Below are 21272 nucleotides of genomic sequence, written 5' to 3'. Positions count from 1 at the left end.
TTTGTTGTTGTTGATTGAACGGCCATCAATTGACTGTGCCTATTTAGTGTGTACTGCTTGAGAGAGAGTACATATTTAGGTAGTTGTTGAACAATGTCACTCCTAACGTATGTGAGAAATCAATATATTGGGTTTAAAGGTAGGTTTAGAAATAACAAAGCCTTGACGTGGTCATAGTGAGCGGTTAGATGAAGCCAACTAGCATAGTTCGAGAGAATATGTCTAGTAAATTATTGTAGTTGCTCGAGAGAGAATTACGGCACCTAAATATGCTCATGATAAGTAGAGAATACATCAGCGAAATTGTAGGGAACATAGTTGTAAGGATTCCGACAATTGGGGAAATCATAACTCTAGACCTCCTTAATTTAGTCTCCAGCCCTTTGTCTCGTTAGTTGATAATTTTACCGCTTTGTAGTATTTGTTAGTTAATTAGTTAGAAATATAAATCTCAATCTTTATAATTTAGAAAATTGTTCATTCTTGTCTTCTTAGTGATATTAAACAGATACAGCTAAGCTTAGTTCTCTGTGGGATTCGACTCTGGACTTTCAGACCGGATTATATTTGCAGCGACCGCTTATCCTTTTTAGTACTAGAGTTGGGCGTGATCAGTGATATAGAGAGGGGAAAAATAATTAAATCATATTTTTTACATTAATAATAATGAGTTAACAAAATTATTACAAAGTAATCAAAATAAGAAAAGTAAATAATATATTGGTAAACCACAATTGATATTAGTAAATCTTGGTGGGAGTTTCTGAAATTATCCCAAATGTAACTAACCTATTTTGGAGTATTATGTCATATTTTCGGTAAAAAATATATAAATCGGGTGATATGTACTTTTTAATTAATTTGGCCAAAGTTGGATGTTTATATGACAAAAATAGAAAAGTGACTTTTGTATTACACACTCAAAAGTTACATAATTTTTATGTTATAAAAAATAAAAAAATAACTTTTATATTACAAACTCAAAGTTGAATGTCATAAGTGAAATTACTCTTTGTTGGTAACACAACTTTAATAGTACTTCACTATAGTCTATAGTGATAAAAAGAAAAGGAATAAAATATAATAAAATAGGAAAGAGAGAAGAGAAAAACAAGGTAAAAACACAATATGTAAAAACTTTACTAGTTTCATGATACCTTAAAAAATGTGAAATAGACAAAAAAGGACCCCTTATGTTTGGCATAGATCCAAAATGGGTTTAAAATATACTTTAAAACAGCTTTGATATGTTAAATCTGTTAATCTCCATCAAATATCTAACAAATTCTAACATTTAGATTTTAGGGGTACTCTGCAAATAATTGAGCTCTTAACTTGAATGGTTCCTTAACTATGGATGAAGGAATATTTTTATCCTATGTATATAGGATCGGAGTATAAAATATCACTTAAGCATCCAAAAGTTGACAGGTGTATAGCATGTTTGGCAAATTTCTAAAAATCAGTCTATTTTAAAAAGTGTGTTTTTCAAAAGTGTTTCTCAAAGAAATGCTTTTGGTGAGAAGCAATATGGACTTGACTAATCAATTTAAAAAATACTTTTGTATAGCAATTAGTATTTGTCCAAGCTATTAAAAAGTACATCTAAGTGTATTTTATCAGAAGTGCTTTAGTACTTTTAGGGCGAATCTATTTTTTTAATATCTCAAAAATAGCTTCTGCTTCTACTCAAAATTATTTTTTTCCTTCTAAAAGTTTGACCAGAGCATGATCTGAACCTGTTCTAATGAGATGCTCCACTTCTATGTTAGGGAACAAAGTCTGGAATGGTAGATTCACAAATAGTCTATCCAGTCGCTTGAAAATACATTCTGCATTTGGCTTCCCATTCCACCAAGTGAAGGGGATACCTTTGTAGTCAAGATCAAACAATCCACATGCGTTGACACAGAAAATAAAATTTTCATATTCTGGGTGGTAGACTGGTAGTCCTCCTATCTTCTCCTCTTCACTAAGAACCACATTAAAATCTCCACCAACCACCCAAGGTAGCTCCATGTCATTAGAGAAATAATACAAATTGTCCCACAATTCTAATCTTTCCAGTAATGAACATTTTGCATACACAAAAGTCATCATAATGTGTTTCCCAATATCCTCATTATACACCATGATAGTCATCTACCGTACTTCGAAAAGTTATCAGGTGCTCCGCCTTTTTCGGGAAGCACGAGTTAGCAATCACCAGATCAAAAGCTTTAGCACACTCCAACAACAAAGTACCTCCTCCATTTCTATCTCCAAAACCGAAGCCACCATACACACCGTCATACCGCCGAGTCGACCTCCCAATGTGGCCGTTAAAGTCTCCTCCATAATGAAATTTTTGGAAAGAAGTTATCCCAGGATTAATTATCCCGGGATTAGCTAGTCCACCCTTCCATGGGGATAAAAAAATACTACAATCTCAGAATAAATAATTCCGGAATTAATTATACCGTAATTTTATCCCAACCAATATGGAATAAACTCTTATTAAATTTAATTTTAGGATTAATTATCCCTTATCCCTCCTAGCAAACGAGCCCTTACACGTATATTTATGCCATAGGAGTACAATGGTTCCCAATATTCGAAGCAACAGTGAGATTAGCAACTGAAATTGTCACTTGTGTTGCTTATTGTTTACCCTTAAAAATGAGTAACAATTAAATTTGTATGCGGTTTAAAGGATTCATGATTTAATTCAATACGAATGATCTGAGGACAACAAACAATTAGATTAAAGAGAGAATGAATTATCAAACTAATCGTAATGGAACAATCAAGCCTGGTCTTAAGTTGAACACTGAAACCCGGCCTCGATCGAACCCTCGGTATGGGCTCGGTTGCAATTAAAGAAGAGAATAATTTGAAGAACACTTTGAATAATAGCTATGCTTAGATTATAACTCTTTTCAAAACCTTGCTTTTATTATTTTTTTCAAACACTTGTGTATTTAAATTTAAAATCCCCTATTATTTGAGCCTTATTTGTTTACTTGCTAATTGCACAAATTCACAAAAAACTATCTGGCCGGGAACCACACTAGTGGATCCTGAGGGGTGCCTAACACCTTCCCCTTGGGATAATTTCAAGCCCTTACCCTATCTCTGGTTATCAAATGTAGTTGTAGTTGAACCCTATAGGTGCCCTAACGCACCTTAAAAATCGTTAGGTGGCGACTCTTCAAAATACCCAATTCCCAAAAGGAAATGAGTCTTTACACCCCACGAATGTCGAAACCCGTACTCTTCCCCGATGGAACGGGAAGAGAAAAAAAAAGGGGGCGCGACATTTAGCCTTTTCAATCTCAACATTGATGTCAAAACCCTCCTAGCTAGCTTCAGTTATAGTCTCGAAGCGAGTGTTCAAGAAAACCCAGCTAACATTAAGTGTTAGCTTGTCTTCAAGGGCCTCGTAATCCTTCTCCCACAGCTCGATCTCAGCTTTCAACTTTTCTTTTTCTGCTTCTGAGGCTTCATAAGTTTCCTTTAAAGGAGTAAGAGAACTCTCAAGGAACTGAATCTTGTCTGTAGAGGCGCAGAGATATTCTTGAGCCTGGGTAAGCATATGTACCAAATCACCCGCATACACTTTTTTTTTAATTAAGGAGCTCTTTCAAACTCCTTATCTCTTCAGTTGCCTTGGAGTGTTGTTCAGCGAAGGAGGATTCCAGCCTGTCCTTGTCTTTCTCAACTTGATTGGAAAAAGCTTTTAAAACAGCTAGTTCGGCGGAGATCGTCCTAAGTTGTTGTTCTAAAGCTCTTTTCTCCTAAGCAAGAAAGTCTTTCTCTAGTTGAAGGACTTCAAATTGTTCTTTCCAATTAGCAGCCTCGGTGCGCAACTCAATTACCTGCTGATTTGTCTAAGAAATTCTTCTCATAAGCTCTATACCTGTCAAATTGATCTATAAAAAGACAAAAGAAGGGGAGTTATGAATGAGAAAAGAAGGAAAGGAAAATAAGTAAGTGAAGATATACCTTAAGGGAAGAGTGGATGATGTCATTCATCAAGGTCAAAAAATTGTGACCCTCGAGCTTCTTTCTTTCCACGGGTCCGAGCAATGATCTTAAAACACAGAAGCTTGACCAGATTTTTTCAAAAGATTCCCACCATCGGGAACTTCAATCAAAACTTTTCAATTTGTATTGGTGGAAAAAAGACATGACACATGGACTACCATCAAGGTGACAGGTGGCACTTCCAATTAAACAAATTAAAGAATTCAAGAAGGCATGGGAGAAACACCCCCGGAGTTTCTCTAGGAAAGGAACCGGCCCAAACAGCTGATAAAGAAGAAATAGAAGTGGGATGGATAAAGACCATGAAGAGGGAAGATGCACAAATCTGTTATAAATAATTAAGGGAAATTGACATTAATCGTGGTTATTGAAAATCCTCAGTCATAAATGCTTCTGTTACAATTATATATGGTGACGGATAATTAAGGCAATTAATGACAGTAACAAGACCGAATTAAGTAAGAAAACCGTTATAATTATATACTCCTATATAAGGACTTAGTCCTCATTTGTGTATTTGATTTTTGTTCAATATAAGCAATTATTCTTTTACTTTATACAATCGACTTTGAATTTTCTTTCTTTGTCAATCATTCTTATTACTTGTCTTATTCTTCGAATTACTGAGGAAGTGAAGTAAATTTCGATTATCAGTAACCCGATTTTTTCTTGATATTGACTTTGACCGAGAAATCTATTTTTGGGTTAAACACAATTTATTGAAGCTAGGTGAAGGGGAGAATTAGTGGGAGGCATAATTAGAGAATAACATTCATAAATTGCTGCTAAATATTGTCTCAATTATAATTTGCTGGGATATTTAGGGAAGCTGGAGCTCAGTCAAGTTTTGGGATAAGAAGAAATTTCGTTTCTTTAAGATGGAACAACAAAATAGAGTGGTGCAACTTTTGTGTACTTAACTGGGCTATACAAGACCTTCTTTTTCATAGGATTTTTTCATTCCTATACATAATTTGAAACTTTATTACTCTTAATAGCTATGTTTAGCTAATTATTCGGCATAAACAAGTTTTGTTTATAAAATATATACAATCCGCCTTAAAAGGCTCCCAAATCCATTATTTGTGCCTTCAATCAAGGGATTTAGTTACACTCTTTTCCTTTTTTTCCTCCTCTCTCCCCTTTCTCTCCGGATCTTCCATTATTTTAAACTATTTCATTGATAAAATAGTTAAGCAGCTACCACCAGCTCCAGCCCTCAAGATCATCAGCAGTACTATTTTGCTCCAGCCCTCTAGGCTCCCCCATTCTTCTGTTAATTAAACTGTTAGGAATGAAGAGGGAATTTATAATAATAATACTTGAATGCCAAATGATTTCTGCTACGTAGTTGTTTTCTCCCATGTACGATGAAAAGGGAAGGTTCCAAGAAAGAAAAGAAAAGGGCTTGGGAATTTCCTAAACTTAAACAAAAATCAATCCCATCACTGTTAATAAAATTTTCACATGGGTCCATTATTTGTAAGACTTTCCTCCACGGGACAAATTTTGAGCAAAACGATTGACATTGAACCTGGGATTAGGGGGAAAATCTGTATATACAAAATCTAAAATTAAAGAGTACGTACTATTCTATTTGCTTACAAGCTGAGCATATTTTTAGGATTCAAACGAACTATTCTACAACTTATCTACAACTTTTATATATTATTTCTACACAGTTAAATATAACTACAATATCATACAACTTAAATACAATTGTTATACAAGTTTATACAATATGTCTTTTGTATATTTTGTATCAGATTTATACATAGTAAAAATAAATTTCATACAACTAATTATATATTATATAACTTATCTACAATTTTCATACATTATTTCTACTCAGTTACATACAACTACAATATCATACAACTTAAATATAATTTTTATACAATATTGTTCAACTTTCATACAATATTTAAATAAAAAATATATATATAAACAACAGAATACAATTTTTCTACAATTTTACTACAATTTCATAAATATAATGTATATCATGTCTTCTTCTTCTTCTTCTTCTTCTTCTTCTTCGACGAGTTTCAATTTGAAATTCAACCAAAATCAAGTCTAATCTTCACCAAAACACCCTCAAAGTTGAGATATAAACTCCAAACCATATTCCCAATTGTTTGCAACAACACCCAAACCAAACAAATAAAGATTTTTGAAAACTCAAATTCGAATTCAAAGCTTCAAAGCTTTTTAATGGCTGTCAATGGTGGAATTGCTGCTCTATTTTACTTTGCTTTACATTATTGAAATTAGGGATTGAGAGATAGAGAGAGACGTAGAGAAAATCCCAATTCTTAGCAACAACACCCAATTCAAACAAATAATATTTTTCGAAAATCCAAATTCGAATTAAAGGGAATTAAACAAACAAAACAGAAAGCTAAACTTTTTCTCTGACTTCGAATGTGTAGGTGACCAGCTAGATTGTGCAAAATATTGCAGTGAACTCACAAAACTTTGAATAATTAATAAATATTATTGTTGATCGATCTTCGAACCATCAGTTAATGAACTTCAAAGCTTTAAGTTTCATAGCATTAAATTGATTCAAAGCTTCAAAATTTTTTAATGGTTGTTAATGGTGGAATTGATGCTCTCTTGTGCAAGATACGTGGGGAGGGGGGTGGGATGTGGAGAGAGAAACGTGGGGGGGAGTGGAAGATACATTAGAGTGATTTTAGGACACTAATTATTATCATTAATTCCCTTAAATTGTACATAAATGGTAATTGGGTATATAAAATGTAATTATAGTAAAACTTGAATAGGAAGGACAATATAGTTTTATATAGTGTATATGAATGTAAAAATCTCCGATTTTATTCTTTGCGTAGGTAACTAGTAAAAAAATGGATTAATCATGCAATGGCTTTGTAAAAAACCACATGTATCACTGTAGACCAATGTATCAACCTGAGTAATATAGATATTCACATCACACAAGAAATAGGACCATATATAAACTTTAATTAATTACCATGATTCTCTCTCTCTCCCTCTGTATCTATTAGAAAAAGATTGTGACGTGAGTATTTGAAACACAAATCGAGGGATGGCGTATTGACTTATCACGTTAAATTTATATCACTATATGGATATACATTAGAATTTAGAAGCATGTTGTTACTTGTCCGGTAAGCTTGAGTTATTATTTGCAAAAGTAATTTCATAATATATGAAGATATTTGATTGGTCGTAGAATTTACGGGGGAAAAAAAAAGAAATTTTTTTGAAACCTATTTCCTAAGCCTGTCATTGATCCTTATGTGGTAGAAATTTTTTGTTATTACGGAGAATGATTATTGTTAAACTATTTTTGAATATAGAGAAAATCAAAAAACATTACAGGCTTTGAATTTTGTTGCTTTTTTCTCTTTATCTTTGTGTCTCATTTCATCCTTGAGTAATTAGTAGCTATAATGTACTAGTTAATGAAAATATGCACTCATCTATCAGAATTTATGCCCTTCGTCATTGAAAATACATCTGAGAACTGTGTTCTCTATATGTTGGTAAAGGAAAATTAAATGATGGGATATATATGCATTTGGTTCTCTTCATAATTAGCTCCCACGAGTGAACTGTAAGAAAGCGTTTGGACATTGATTGAAACTTGAAAAATGAGTTTTTGAAGTTGTGTTGAAAAATAATTTTTGAAAGTTTAAGTTGCGTTTGGACATACATTTTATTTGAAGAAAAGTTGAAGTTTTGTGAGTGGAAGAAAACTTTTCACCCAAAAAATTACTCTAAACCAGTTTTTGGGAACTTGAAAATTTTAGAATTTTTTTTTCCAAAACATGATCATATAACACTACCCAAAAACTGTCAAAAAGCGTCCAGAAAAACCGACCGAAATCAGTTGGAATCCAACAAAAATCGGCCGATTTCCGACCGTTTTCAATTAGCCGGTAAAATAATGATCGCAAACGGGGAGCGACCGCATTCGGTCACTATTTTCCGACCGAAGTCGGTCGGCAATTGTCAACGCAGTTTGACCAACTTGTCTGACACAAATTTATTTTACCGACCGAATTTGGTCGGTATTGTTAAAAATAATTTTTGATTATTTTAAAATTAGCGACCGAATTCAGTCGGAATTTTAATTAGTAATTTTTTTAAAAATTATTAAATTCCGACCGTAATCGGTTAGTATTGTTAAAATATATAATTATTCATTTTTATTTAAAATTTTTAATTCCGACCGAAATCAGTCGGTGTTATTTAAATAACTAAAATTTAAAATAAAAAATTTTGACCGAAGTCGGTCGTAAATTTGATTTTCTGGGAAATAATATGAACATTTCCGACCGATGTCGGTCGGTAAATTTGATTTTCTGGAAAATAATATGAATATTTCCGACCGAAGTCAGTGGATTTTTTGGGTATTTTTTGGCAACAAACAGCTATTTTATAGCTGCACCACCTGCCAACAACCAATCACCTATAATGGCAGCATTACATTGTTGCCATTCACCCAATAACAACAATAACAACAACAAGAACAACAATATATAACAACAACAATAACAACTATCAAAACTATATTAACAAAACATTATCACCATCTCCTTCTCCACTAAACTATATTAACAAGACATCATACCCAACAATAAAACGTTTCACAAGTTAAAAGTTCAAACATCATTCAATGAGTGTTTTGTACTACATCATTTTCATCTCCATTACTATTGCATTCATCGTCAGTATGGTTCGAATGATTAGCATCTGGGGAAGGTTCCCGAAACCTGGGAATCGGGAAAGCACCACTAGCAAGAAGATTGGCTAGCTGACCTTGAAGGATATTAAATTGTTGGTCCCTCTTTTCTAGCTGAACTTGAATTGTTTATCTCTCTTATGTTCTCTAGTCTTTGTGTCTTCAAGCTCTGCTGTCAGCTTTGCGATCTTCTTCTCCATAGACGAGAGAGTCGACCTATCAATTGCCTCGCCCTGGGCGGAAGTCCCTATACCTTGCAATCCAGCCATGTAGCGCTGAAATGATCTTTTTGGAAGGCCGTATGCTATCCCCTTTTTAGGACCACCAACAACATCCAACCATATCTTCTACGCTTCTTCGTCTGAAATGGGTGGTCGCTTGCCTTCGGTGGCAAGCTCTAAGTGTACTCCTCCACATTAGCCTTGTAGCTACCATTTATTTAGAAGATAGAAAATTATTAACTATATAATATTATAAATATTAATTTCAAGTTACAGTAGTTCTGAAACTTACATATGCAGTCTCTGCCCGATCCTCGACCCATCTAGATGGATCTGTCAATACCTTCTTCTTCTGGATGTGAGTTTCCATGAAGAACTCATCATGAGTCATCTTCCGGATGTGATCCACTGATGAAGTATCTGAGCAAAGTACTAATAAGGTGATCGAGAATAAAACATTCAAGATTATGTGTGTATATATATCATTTTTGTTATATAAAAAATCAATTGCCTTGGGCAGGAAAGAATAATTTTAAATATACCGATTTCGGTCGGTATATTTGAAAAACTTTAATTAAAAATTATTTTGGTAGATAATATGCAAGTATGACCAGGTCTTGGTAAAAGATTGATCATTTTTCAACCGATATTTTTATATCTTTATTGTGGGACCACTTTTTCCGTTGTCAGAAATATTTTCTTTGACTTTTGCGATTAATTTACTTATGATTTTTTTTCCGACCGATTTCGGTCGATATTTTGTGGACGAGTTTTGCCAATTTTCTAGTAGTGATATTTTATAAATAAATAGTGTTTTTAAACAAAATTGAGAAAATAAAGCCAACATCTATGGCCAAACAGAAGGTAAGTCTCAACCTCATGAAAGTCTTGAGCTGAGGATAAGCAGAAACTTGAGTTAATTTTTTTTTTTTTTTGTGTGCGTACTATGTGTTGAAAATCTTATTAATGTAAATAAAAAAAATATCTTCTTTTTTGAGAAGAAATAATAAAAATATCTTCTCTTAAACAGTTTATATATTTTTATACGAGTCTCTTGATTTATGTGTTGAAGTTCACATGTGAGGGACATACATAGTAAAGCTGTAATATATAAATAAGTAAAATACAAAGTTTATTCCCTCTAGCTAATTTCCTCAATTTAACACACCATCTAGCACTTGATATATATATATATATATATATATATATATATATATATATATATATATTATTAGTTTATTAGTAGCTAGTTGTGAATAAAGTGGTTAATGGGTGTAATCTTGTGTTCATAAACCAATATGTGGCTTGTTTGGTACCAACATAATTTAAACTTTGGCATATGAAGTTTTGATCTTTAAAATTGAAGTGATAATTCTTGTTGTGACTTTTAGGTTCTATTTTTGGCTCTTTGATTTATTAAATAGTCTTTCGGGCTATATGTGATTTTCTTCGGGTTCATTGGTTTTAGTTGGATTTTGGATTTATATGTCACTCGAGTTTGCATGTGCCATGTGTGGTGAGATTTGTTGTGAATTCTTTTGCATTACTNACATGGATCATGGATCGGGCTGTGCGCCGCAGCGATGTGTTGGATCGGGCTGCACACCGCAGCGATATAGCGATTGGGCTGTAGGAGCCCCTCCGGAGTCTGCACACCCCTAGTGAGCGCAGTCGACTATATATCCATGTAAGTATCGCTACGGCATGCAGCCCGATCCATAGACATATATATATATATATATATATATATATATATATATATATATTGATATTTTGATTTGGTAGGTCCGATCCTGAATCATTTTGTTATTGGACCCACTGCTTTTTCCTTTGCCTCCTCGTGAACTTGCTGCAGATTTATCCTACATTAGTACTAATAGGAACTCTCAAGATCCAATATAAATCTTCAGACAAAAAAATAAAATAAAAACCAATAACTTTCTCATAGCATACACATTGAAATTTGGAGCTTTTCCTCATTGCTCATGTTTTTTTAATCATATTGCGAAACAATTTCTTTTACCAGAATGATTTCTAAATTACTTGGAGTGCATGTTAGAGACAGTGTGTTGGCCCATTTCCCAAACTAAAATCATTGTGGAATAAAGACAAACCGAATACCATTATTTTTCCTACTTTTCTTTATCCTTCTTTTCCCTCGTAAAACATATACTTATATAAATTCATAATAATATTAACACCACATGATTAATTAGACAATCTCTCTCTCTCTCTCAAATTGATCATATTTATAAATATATCACCGTTATACCTTGTGTTTGACTCAAAATTTAAATCTAGGTCATTATTTTATTATGACTCTATTGATGGTACTAATATATCGTCTCTTGTCGTTTTCTTGAGCCGAGGGTCTCCTGGTAATAGCCTCTCTGCCCTCGGGGTAGGGGTAAGATCTGCCTACACATTACCCTCCCCAGACCCCTGGGACTACACTGGGCCGTTATTGTTGTTGTTTAAATAATTAAATTTTCTATAGAGTAGAGTTAGTCTTAGGCAATAGTAATATCAAAAAGATGTATTAATCATATTTTGGGGGGGAAATAGTACTAGTATAATCTACCACAGCAATAAATGGTGACACTACTATTATATTTAAGGGAAAATTTCACATTAGAACAACTTGGCTCCATACTTTTCAATTTTATAGCCTATATTTCAATTTACAACCAACTAGCCCATAAATAATAGGCTAAGATTCAACATCCAACTCCAATAGGTTCTCAAAATTACTATTTAATTTTTAAAAAAGATTCCTCAAGCTTTTAAATTACTTTTCGAATCAGTAGTTGTGGCTCAAATATTAATTCAACAAACCAACTTCATTTGGATGGTGAAAATTAGATTTTTAACAAGCTTAAATATGTGTGTTTAAATTTCGAATTTGATTTTATGAGAAATTTGGAGTGGGTGTTATTTAGACTTGTTAGAAATAGTAGAAGGAGGTTGTATATAAAATTTGAAGTCATTTAATGGAGATTTGGACTGGTTTTGAATAAGAATTGCAACTGAAAATCGTGGAAGAAGTTCGTCTACAGATGCTTGTATAAAGGTGTATAAAAGTGTATAACAGTGTATAAGGTGTGTTTCTACACTCATATACAATATTATACAAGATTATACATAATTATACAAAAAACTGACTTCGTCTTCTTTCTTGCGTCTTTTCTGAAATTTAATTCAAATCTTGCTCAAATCTACTCCAAATCACTTCAAATTTAAATTTTGCACTCCTTTTGATATTTTCGATCAATTGGAACAATACCCAATCAAAACAACTAACAAATTCAAAACAACCCATTTTCAAAAGCAAAGCTTTGAATGATCTTCAATGGTGGACTTCTACTCTTCAATTTTCTTTCATTGCAAGCAAGTGACACAAGAGGAGAAGCAGAAAATACACGGTTCTTTGAAGCATATGTAAAAAGATGTGAGAAGAAGAGAGAGTGAAAGCAATAGTTGTGAGAACAAAGAATTAACTCCATAGCTTTTAGAAGCAATTGTTGTAAAAACATATATTTTGAATTTGCAAGTGTTTTCAAAATATGTACAATGTGGGCTAGGTGGGGTAAAACTTAAAAACATGGGCCATTTTTTGTTATGGTGTGAAGTCATGTGTATTTTCTTGTAATTCTTTCTTATTATTTAATGATCCAAGAACGAAGAAGGTAGCATTAAATATAATAAATAGCGATGAATGTCGTTTAAGTAAATAAAAGCATGTGAGTCACCCGAAAAGGGTAAGATTCTTTAGTATTCTTTCTAAGAATGATGAATGATTGATGAGCCTTTGAATATTCGGATTCTTCTTGGATCGTGGGGAAAAGTTAGACAAGAATCTAAAGAAAAAAGTATATTTTGTATGTGTGTAATAAATTAAAGCAAGATCTTTCAGAGAATGTCAATGTATTGTCTTACAAATGAGTATACCATGTCCCCTATAACTATGTCTATTTCTATTTATAAGGGAACATGTGCCAAAAAAACCCTAATAGTATAGATACAGAGAATATATATCTACTAGAATATTCTCTTTAGAGTCTTATCCTAATACTAGCCGTTATTATTCTGTTTAAGACGAGTGCTCATCCTCGACCTTGATCTATGTTGACTCCTCGACCCCGCCCTTCATCTCTTGTGAGATCACTTTGACCTTGAGCATGCCTTTTGTCGAAGTCATACTGGTAACATGTGACAGACCTTGAAGGCCTTCTTAATACTGAGATGGTTTAATCATAACTAAAATAATTTTTGGCCTATACACATTGTGCATTTGTATAATATATGTTGCCCATATACATTTGCCACTGCTTTTACTTTTTGCAGTATGATGAATTTTCACTTATATATGGAAGGAATATTGTTCATGACATGGTCAATGCAGAGACCTTGTTTTTCCATATTTAGCCGCCACATCTTTTTTCCTTTTGTTGGCTTTCGAAGAGATAATCATGAAAAACTCAAAAAGTGCTATTGCAATTAATTGTCTATCGTTTGAAAATGATATTCCATATAAAAAATGGGGTTTCTAATGCAATTAAAGAAATCAATAGAAGACAATAATTTGATCGAATTGTTTATCAACAACATTTCTACTGCAGGGTTGAAGCGAAAATACAGTAAGAGTTTAAAGTGACAAATAGTCACATATTATATCAAGTTTAATTACAGGATTGTAGTTGCAAGATTTATCTTGCCCTTTTTATGTTGAGAAAGTAGCAGGATTGAAATCAAGTAAAGTCAATTTGATCATCAAATTCTTAAATTGAATAACTATATATCCCCGCGCGTATTGATTTGAAATCTAGAAGAAGACATGCATGGCATTATTAAATACCCCTCTATTTTAATTATATAAACATATTTGATTGGGTACGGAATTTAAAAAAAAAAAAGATTTTTGAACTTGTGGTGTAATAAAATGAGACATATTTTGTATGGTTATAAATCATTGCATAAAGGTAAATTGTTTCCAAATATGAAAAGAAATCATACTTTTTGGCACGGGCTAATAAGAAAAGAAGTACTCCATCCGTTCACTTTTACTTGACATGTATATTAAAAGTAGATTTTTAATTTTACTTGTCACTTTACGCATATCAAGAGAAGACAAATTCTTTTTCCTGTTATACCCAAAATATTTATTACTCATATCAAATTATTTTCTCAAATCTAATAAAATATACTTCAATTAATATGGGTATCATAGTAAATTATACACTTCATTTATTATTTTTTAAGGGGTGTGAAAAGTCAAAATATGCTAAGTAAAAGTGAACGGAGGGAGTATATAAACTTGTAAGTTTACGTCTTTACTCTCTTAGCTAGATGGCCTTTCACCCCTTTTACCCCAGCTGGGGAAAGTTTTGTAAGAGTCATCTCTCTCTCACCATTAAATATAGAAAGGAGTGCACAAATGTCAGAAATTTCTGCACGGGTTTTTGTCTTAACAAAAGATAAGGTCGAATGATTAACGAAATGAAATGAAATGAAAGGAAAGGGAATTATATGGTTGAATGATAAAAGAAGGATATTTTTAAATAGCACTCCTTACCTCTCAATTGATGTGGCACTTTTTTTAGTAAGTCCCGAAAAGAATAATATTATTTTATATTAATAATAATTCAACTTTCAATTTTTTTTGACGAGATAACCCACACAACTTTCTATAATTTGTTTTAAACAACAAATTACAGAAATCTTTCTTTATTTTTTAAATTTTGTGCCAGTCAAACACCTTCACATAAATTGGAACGCACGGAATAATTTTGAGGGGACCATGCATGTTTGTTAGGGAATTAATCAATGACTAAATCATGTCATGGTAAATAGATAAAGTTGTAATTAGTAGAAGAGAGGGGTCTACTCGTACCAATGAATGATGCCATGATGGTACTATACTATATACATGCAATTCAACGTCTCCATCTCTCTTTCCTTCTCTTTCTCTCACTCTCTTTCAACAATACTCTTCAAATACAAATCAAACTCTCTTTTTAGATCTATATGTTGATTGATTTTTTTTGAGCTACTTTTTGAGTGAATGCAAAAGTTGGTGCAATTAGGCAAAAGTTCTTTTCTTTTTAAAATAAAAGTATGAATATTGTTAAAAGGCAAAATAGTACTACTACTATAGGATAAAGAAAGATGAGATATTTGTGGGTAGGGAAGAGAACAAAAGAAAAGACAGAAATTGCACGTCAGACTTAGCAGTAGCTCGCTGGAGTGGTCTAATTCCATCTTGTGGAGAGAGAGAGAGAGAGAGAGGATTATAGAGTTGATATCCTCTTCTCATCCACACCTCTCTCTCTTAAATCTTTTCTCCTTTTCTTGTTTTCATTCATATGGTTCTTTTTTAGTTTTATGCAAAAAAGCCTTTGCTTCTTTAGCTAGCTAACTAGATGATGAATATTCAACAAAAGCAACAAAATTTTCATGTGGAGGAAAATATGTCCAATTTAACTTCTGCATCTGGTGAAGCAAGTTTATCTTCTTCCAACAACATGAATGATACTACTACTGGAGGCATTTTCATTCCTCAGAATCAAAATCCACCACAACAACAAATCAAGAAAAAGAGAAACCAAGCAGGCAATCCAGGTCTTCATCAATCTTTATCAAATTAAAACTTAACTTGTTTTTCACAATTCAATTTATTTTGGCGTTCAAACTCTTGAATATATTGTACTATAAATTATCAGTCTACCTTACTAATTAGGGTAACGTCTGCGTACACACTAAACTCTCTGTTTTTAATGTAAAAGTTTAACCAACTGTACAAAGTCCATTTAAACTCAAGATTTTTCTATGTTGAACTGTGTTACCACCTTATAAACTTCAAGTATCTCAACACAAAGTCGTCAATTTTTTTGTTTTTTTTAACAGATCCTGAAGCAGAAGTGATAGCTTTGTCACCAAAGACACTACTGGCAACCAATAGATTCTTTTGTGAAATCTGCAACAAAGGGTTTAAAAGAGATCAGAATCTGCAACTCCATAGAAGAGGACACAATTTGCCATGGAAACTAAAGCAGAGAACAAATAAAGAAGTAATAAAAAAGGTTTATGTTTGTCCAGAGCCCAGTTGTGTGCACCATGATTCCTCCAGGGCATTAGGTGACTTAACTGGAATCAAGAAACACTTTAGCAGAAAGCATGGTGAGAAAAAATGGAAATGTGAGAAATGTTCAAAGCGTTATGCTGTTCAATCTGATTGCAAAGCTCACTCCAAAACCTGTGGCACTAGAGAATACAGATGTGAATGTGGTACCCTTTTTTCAAGGTAATTAACCAACAAAAATAAACATAATTATTTTTTGCTACAGAAGTATGAATACGAGTCCATCTTCTTCTTTCTACTTTTTATTTATTTATTATTATTTGGTGTATGGTAAATGTATTGGACCCATTAAATGTGAATTTGCGCCGGGCTAAAGTACTACCTATCAAAGTCGACTTCATATATACTCAGGGGCTCAAATTCAAGAATGACAAAGTAGTTACCACTCTACTAAAACCCTTATTAGTCTCTTTTCTTTCTACTTTTTGTAATTCTTATCTCTTTTTTTTTTTTTTTTTTGATTATTTGGGGTCTAAGTGCCTAGCCTAGGTGAGTAAAGTGATAATCGATTATTGTGGTGTGGATTCTGTGGAATGATTAATCATAGTATAATATATCAGTATCATATTTCCACCCATTTCCATAAAAGGACAAAACTAACTAATAACACCAACTATTGGTCATTAGTGCCAATATTTTTAGGGGTATGTAAGTTTGTGTATTTTTGTAATTTCAGCACTTAATTTTTTATCATCCTTTTTTCTTGTTTATTACTATTTCAGACGGGATAGTTTCATCACACACAGAGCTTTTTGCGATACTTTAGCTGCTGAGAGTGCAAGATCAGCAATAACTGGAGTAAATCCAATAATTAGTTTCTCATCCCAAGCAGCTGGTAGTACTTCAACATCTCATATGAATCAGCTCCAGTTTCAAACGCCCCAGTATTTTAATAACAGCCATGAATTCCCAGCTGCTGCGGCATTTTCTATGAAGAAGGAGCAGTCAAATTATGATTTCAATCATCTAAGACATAATACTGAAATTCCTCAATGGCTAGTGTCTTGCCAACCATTTGTTGGAGCTGGTCCTGGCCCGCCCTCATCAGTACCTGCTGACTTTAGCTCATCAGTATTTCAAGCCACTAGGTTTGATCACGAATACACGCAGAGCCACCAAGATTTGACGTCAACTGATTTCCATGAGAACCCAAACCCTAATTTTGGAGGTAATTAACTGTTTGATCATCTCATATAAATGCTTATACTGTTCGAGATATCACATTTTTAATTGCTTAATTATATTATGTCAACACAAATAATAACATAATAAGATAAACAACTTACTTCAGAAATCCCTTATGGAATCGCTTACTGTTTTTGAATTTAAAAAAAGAGTCAAAAATAACTAAGGATCTCTTTTATATGGACCAAACCTGTGGAATTTCTTTTAGGTGGTGTTGACATTTGAACTAGTATATATTTGGATATCATGTTGTGTTGTTTGGATATCATGTTGTGTTGTGTTTCAGTTTGATAAATTCATCCAAATTTATAAGTTAGAGTACACTTTTATTTTGTTATCCAACAAAATGCACACTTTTATTTATTTAATTATGTATTCAACAGGGCGAGTTACGTCACTAGCACCACCTTACCATTCAACAGGAGAAGCAGCGGTCTCTCCACACATTTCTGCGACTGCATTGCTGCAGAAAGCAGCTGAATTGGGTGCTACAATGAGTAACAAAGCAAATGCTGTCTCTGCATCATCTCCTGCACACAGTACAGGCCCAGCTGCCATTCTGATGAGACAATTACCCCACCAAACTCACGTGTCTGTTACTACTGATTCTGCAGCAGCTGCAGGTAGCAAACAAACTGATCAGTTTGAACTCAATTTGTCCTCACGTGAATTTGAGCTGACAAATAGTACTGGCCTTATTAATACCTTAGGCAATTCATACGGGAATAAAGTTGCTGCAGCTACAGTACCATCTTTTTCTTTTACTAATGCTACTGGGTTTGAAGGGTCAACGTTTGAAGATGCATTTGGTGGGTTTGGTAGTTTGAATTCAAAGAAAGATAATGACTTCAACGGAGCTACATTCTCAGAAACAACCAGTGGCATTAATGAGGATATTATGACCAAGGATTTCTTGGGTCTAAGACCTCTCTCTCATAGCGACATTTTCAATATAGCTGGTCTAGTTAATACTACTTCTAGTGAAAATGAAGATCAGTTTCAAAATCATAATAAAACATGGCAAAGTTAGCTTAGAATATTGTTATTTAGTTTGCACTAGATTGACTTCAATTTATTGCTTATGGATTACCATATAATGCAAGTGATATTTCACCCTTTCTCTTTACGAAAGTGATGTGTTTCTAATATCCGTATTTTCTTTTTTCGCATAATAATGATGTGTGTGTACATGTATATACCTGGAACTGGAAAAGGAAATCCAGAACCCTAGCTTATTAGTCTCTTTTTGTTGTTATACCAGCTGGTCTAGACAGTGATATATTGTATTGAACCAACATAGATGATACATTAGTTTAGGGGTTAATGTGTAAAAATAGAAACTTGTAATTTAATCTCAAATTAGTCGGGTTAGTTATCACTGTATATATAGGTTAGCTTCTTCATTTAGAACAGATTTGTTCATTCTTCTTCACAGTTATATGAAAATGGTTCCACTTTGAGCTCATCTCTCTCTTCTTCATATGTTCTTCTAGAACCATCCAATTACTTGCATGCACTCTTACTCTTGTTAGTTAACTGCTCATTATGGTATCAGAGCATTCCGATTGAGCTCCGGCGACTGGTTTCGACCTCCGATTCAGTGTTCTTATCCATCGACACACTCAATTTCAGAGCTAGGGTTTGTTATTTTCTTCTCAACTCAGAGTATAATGGAGATTGAAGAAGCAACGAATGGAGATGCAGTGCTAAGTCACAATCATCCTCTGTATTTGCGACCTTCGGATTCGCCAGGTGAACATCTGATTGATTTCAAACTGTTAGGCACTGAAAATTACAATTTGTGGTGTTGATCCATGAGAATTGGACTTTTTACGAAGAACAAAATCGTATTTATTGACGGTACTTGTCGCAAGGAAAATTTTGGGACAAATCTTCATGGTCAATGGAAAACGTGCAATGCTTTTGTTTTATCGTGGATTATGAATGCAGTAACAAAAGAGTTATATAGTAGTGTGGTTTATGGATCCTCTGCACACAATGTGTGGAAGGATTTGAAGGAGAGATTTGATAAGAGGAACATATCGCGGATCTACAATTTACTTCAGGAAATTGGTGCTTTAAAGCAAGGATTATTACCTGTATCAACTTACTATTCTAAGCTCAAGGATCTGTGGGATGAGTATGATGCTATGACCCCCACTCCATCATGTCCATGTCCAGAGTCGAAGGTGTTTCTAGAGCACATTCAACAGCAGCGTTTGGTGCAATTTTTAAGTGGACTGAACGAGTCATTTGCCCAAGCAAAGGGCCAAATCATGCTTATGATTCCTACACCTACTATCAATGAGGCCTATCGGATGGTAGTTCAGGATGAGAGTCAACGAGCAAAGACAATGAATATTAGTGGCTTGGAGATAGGAGCAGCAGTTATGGCACACAACTCAGGACAAGGTTTTTCTGGTGGCTACAAGCAGAAAGCTCAGGTATTCTGTGATTATTGCAAATTTAAAGGACACACTAAAGATGTTTGTTATAAGTTGGTAGGTTATCCACCTGACTTTAAGCCAAAGAAAAAGACCTTTGGAAGAAACATGGCAGCAGCACACAATGCACAGATTGATCATTCAAATGGATCAACAGACCAAGGAAGTTCTAGTTCTAGGATAGCAACTACAGGGAACTTCTTCACAGAGGAGCAGTATAAACAACCACTTCAACTACTGAGCCAGAATACAACACATGTTGAAACAGCAGCACATGCCAAGGTCACAGGTATACCATTATCACTCCTAAGCAAAGCTAAGAAGGATAGATGGATCATAGACTCAGGTGCCACTAACCATATGGTATCTAGTTTGGATTTCTTTACTGATTTTATGGAGATGCCTAAAGGAGAAGGCAGGAAAGTGCAGCTGCCAACTGGTGAAACTAGTAGGATTACACACCTAGGATCTTCTAGTATTCTTAATGGTTTACCAATAAAAATGTCCTGTATGTGCCACAGTTTAGGTATAATTTACTATCTGTTTCACAACTTACAAGGGACATTGGATGCTTCATTGCCTTCTTCCTGCTTGGTGTGTCTTCCAGGACATTTGCAATGGGAAGGTGAAGGGGATTGGTAAGCTGGAGGAAGGACTCTATGTGTTGGATCTCGAGCAAAAATCAGATCTCAAGTTGCCAATTGGTGTTATTACTTCTGCTTTAGTAATAAATAGAATAAGTGGGTCTTTGTGGCATAAAAGGTTAGGTCACATTCCTTTAGATGCTTTAAAGAGATTACCAGCTTTTCACAACAAGACATTTGTTGATTGTAATGAGCATTGCCCAGTATGTCCTTTAGCAAAGCAAACAAGATTACCTTTTCCTATTAGCAACAGTAGACGTGATGTCTTTGGTGACCTTATACATGCAGATGTATGGGGACCTTTTAAGGTTCCAACTTTTGATGGTAAGAGATATTTCCTGACTCTAGTTGATGATTTCAGTAGGTATACATGGATCTGCTTCATGAACACAAAAGATGAATCAGTTTTTGAGACACTTTATTTCACTATTAAGAAATAAGTTCTCCACTACCCCTAAAACACTAAGAACAGATAATGGAGGAGAGTTTTTTAACAAGGAGTTGACAGCCCTATTGCAGTCTGAAGGGATAGTTCATCAAAGCTCCTGTCCCTACACTCCTCAACAAAATGGAGTTGTTGAACGAAGGCATAGGTACATTTTGGACATTGCTCGAGCCTTGAGATTCCAAGATGGATTGCCTTTAAAATTCTGGGGTGAGTGTGTTTTAACAACTGTTTATTTGATCAACAGAGTTCCTTCCAGAATTTTGTCTGGTAAATCACCTTTTTAGCTGGTATTTCACAAAAATGTCACCCTAGATCATCTCAGGGTGTTTGGTTGCCTGGCCTATGCTGCAAACCTTAAAAGACAACACAAATTCTCACCTAGAGCAGTACAAGCTATATTCTTAGGGTACTCATTGGTGCAAAAGGGTTAC

The 21272-nt window shown here is 33.9% G+C and overlaps 1 protein-coding gene across 2 annotated transcripts; it reads left to right on the top strand.

The window, feature by feature from the left end:
* Positions 1 to 15124: 15124 nt before the first annotated feature.
* LOC109218232 (protein indeterminate-domain 7-like) lies at positions 15125 to 18451 on the top strand. Of its 2 annotated transcripts, XM_019382586.1 has the most exons (5): positions 15125 to 15600; positions 15886 to 16282; positions 16843 to 17288; positions 17689 to 17928; positions 18016 to 18451. In XM_019382586.1, the coding sequence occupies exons 1-5, from the start codon at positions 15402 to 15404 to the stop codon at positions 18333 to 18335; spliced, it is 1602 nt and encodes a 533-aa protein (XP_019238131.1). In that variant the 5' UTR covers positions 15125 to 15401; the 3' UTR covers positions 18336 to 18451. The 2 variants fall into 2 exon arrangements, with proteins under 2 accessions (XP_019238131.1, XP_019238130.1); XM_019382585.1 differs by having other exon boundaries at positions 15128 to 15600; positions 17689 to 18451.
* The last annotated feature ends 2821 nt before the right edge of the window (positions 18452 to 21272 follow it).

Source organism: Nicotiana attenuata, unplaced genomic scaffold (assembly GCF_001879085.1).
Source record: "Nicotiana attenuata strain UT unplaced genomic scaffold, NIATTr2, whole genome shotgun sequence".
Taxonomy (NCBI): Eukaryota; Viridiplantae; Streptophyta; class Magnoliopsida; order Solanales; family Solanaceae; genus Nicotiana; species Nicotiana attenuata.
This window is presented reverse-complemented; position numbering and strand designations above follow the sequence as displayed.

What these genes read in the sequence shown, in the direction of transcription:
- LOC109218232 (XM_019382585.1), top strand. Translation starts at nt 15,402, where the DNA reads ATGATGAATATTCAACAAAAGCAACAAAATTTTCATGTGGAGGAAAAT. An exon ending in AAACCAAGCAGGCAATCCAG is followed by an intron (nt 15,601 to 15,885) that starts GTCTTCATCAAT and finishes TTTTTTTAACAG; the next exon opens with ATCCTGAAGCAGAAGTGATA. An exon ending in TGTGGTACCCTTTTTTCAAG is followed by an intron (nt 16,283 to 16,842) that starts GTAATTAACCAA and finishes TTACTATTTCAG; the next exon opens with ACGGGATAGTTTCATCACAC.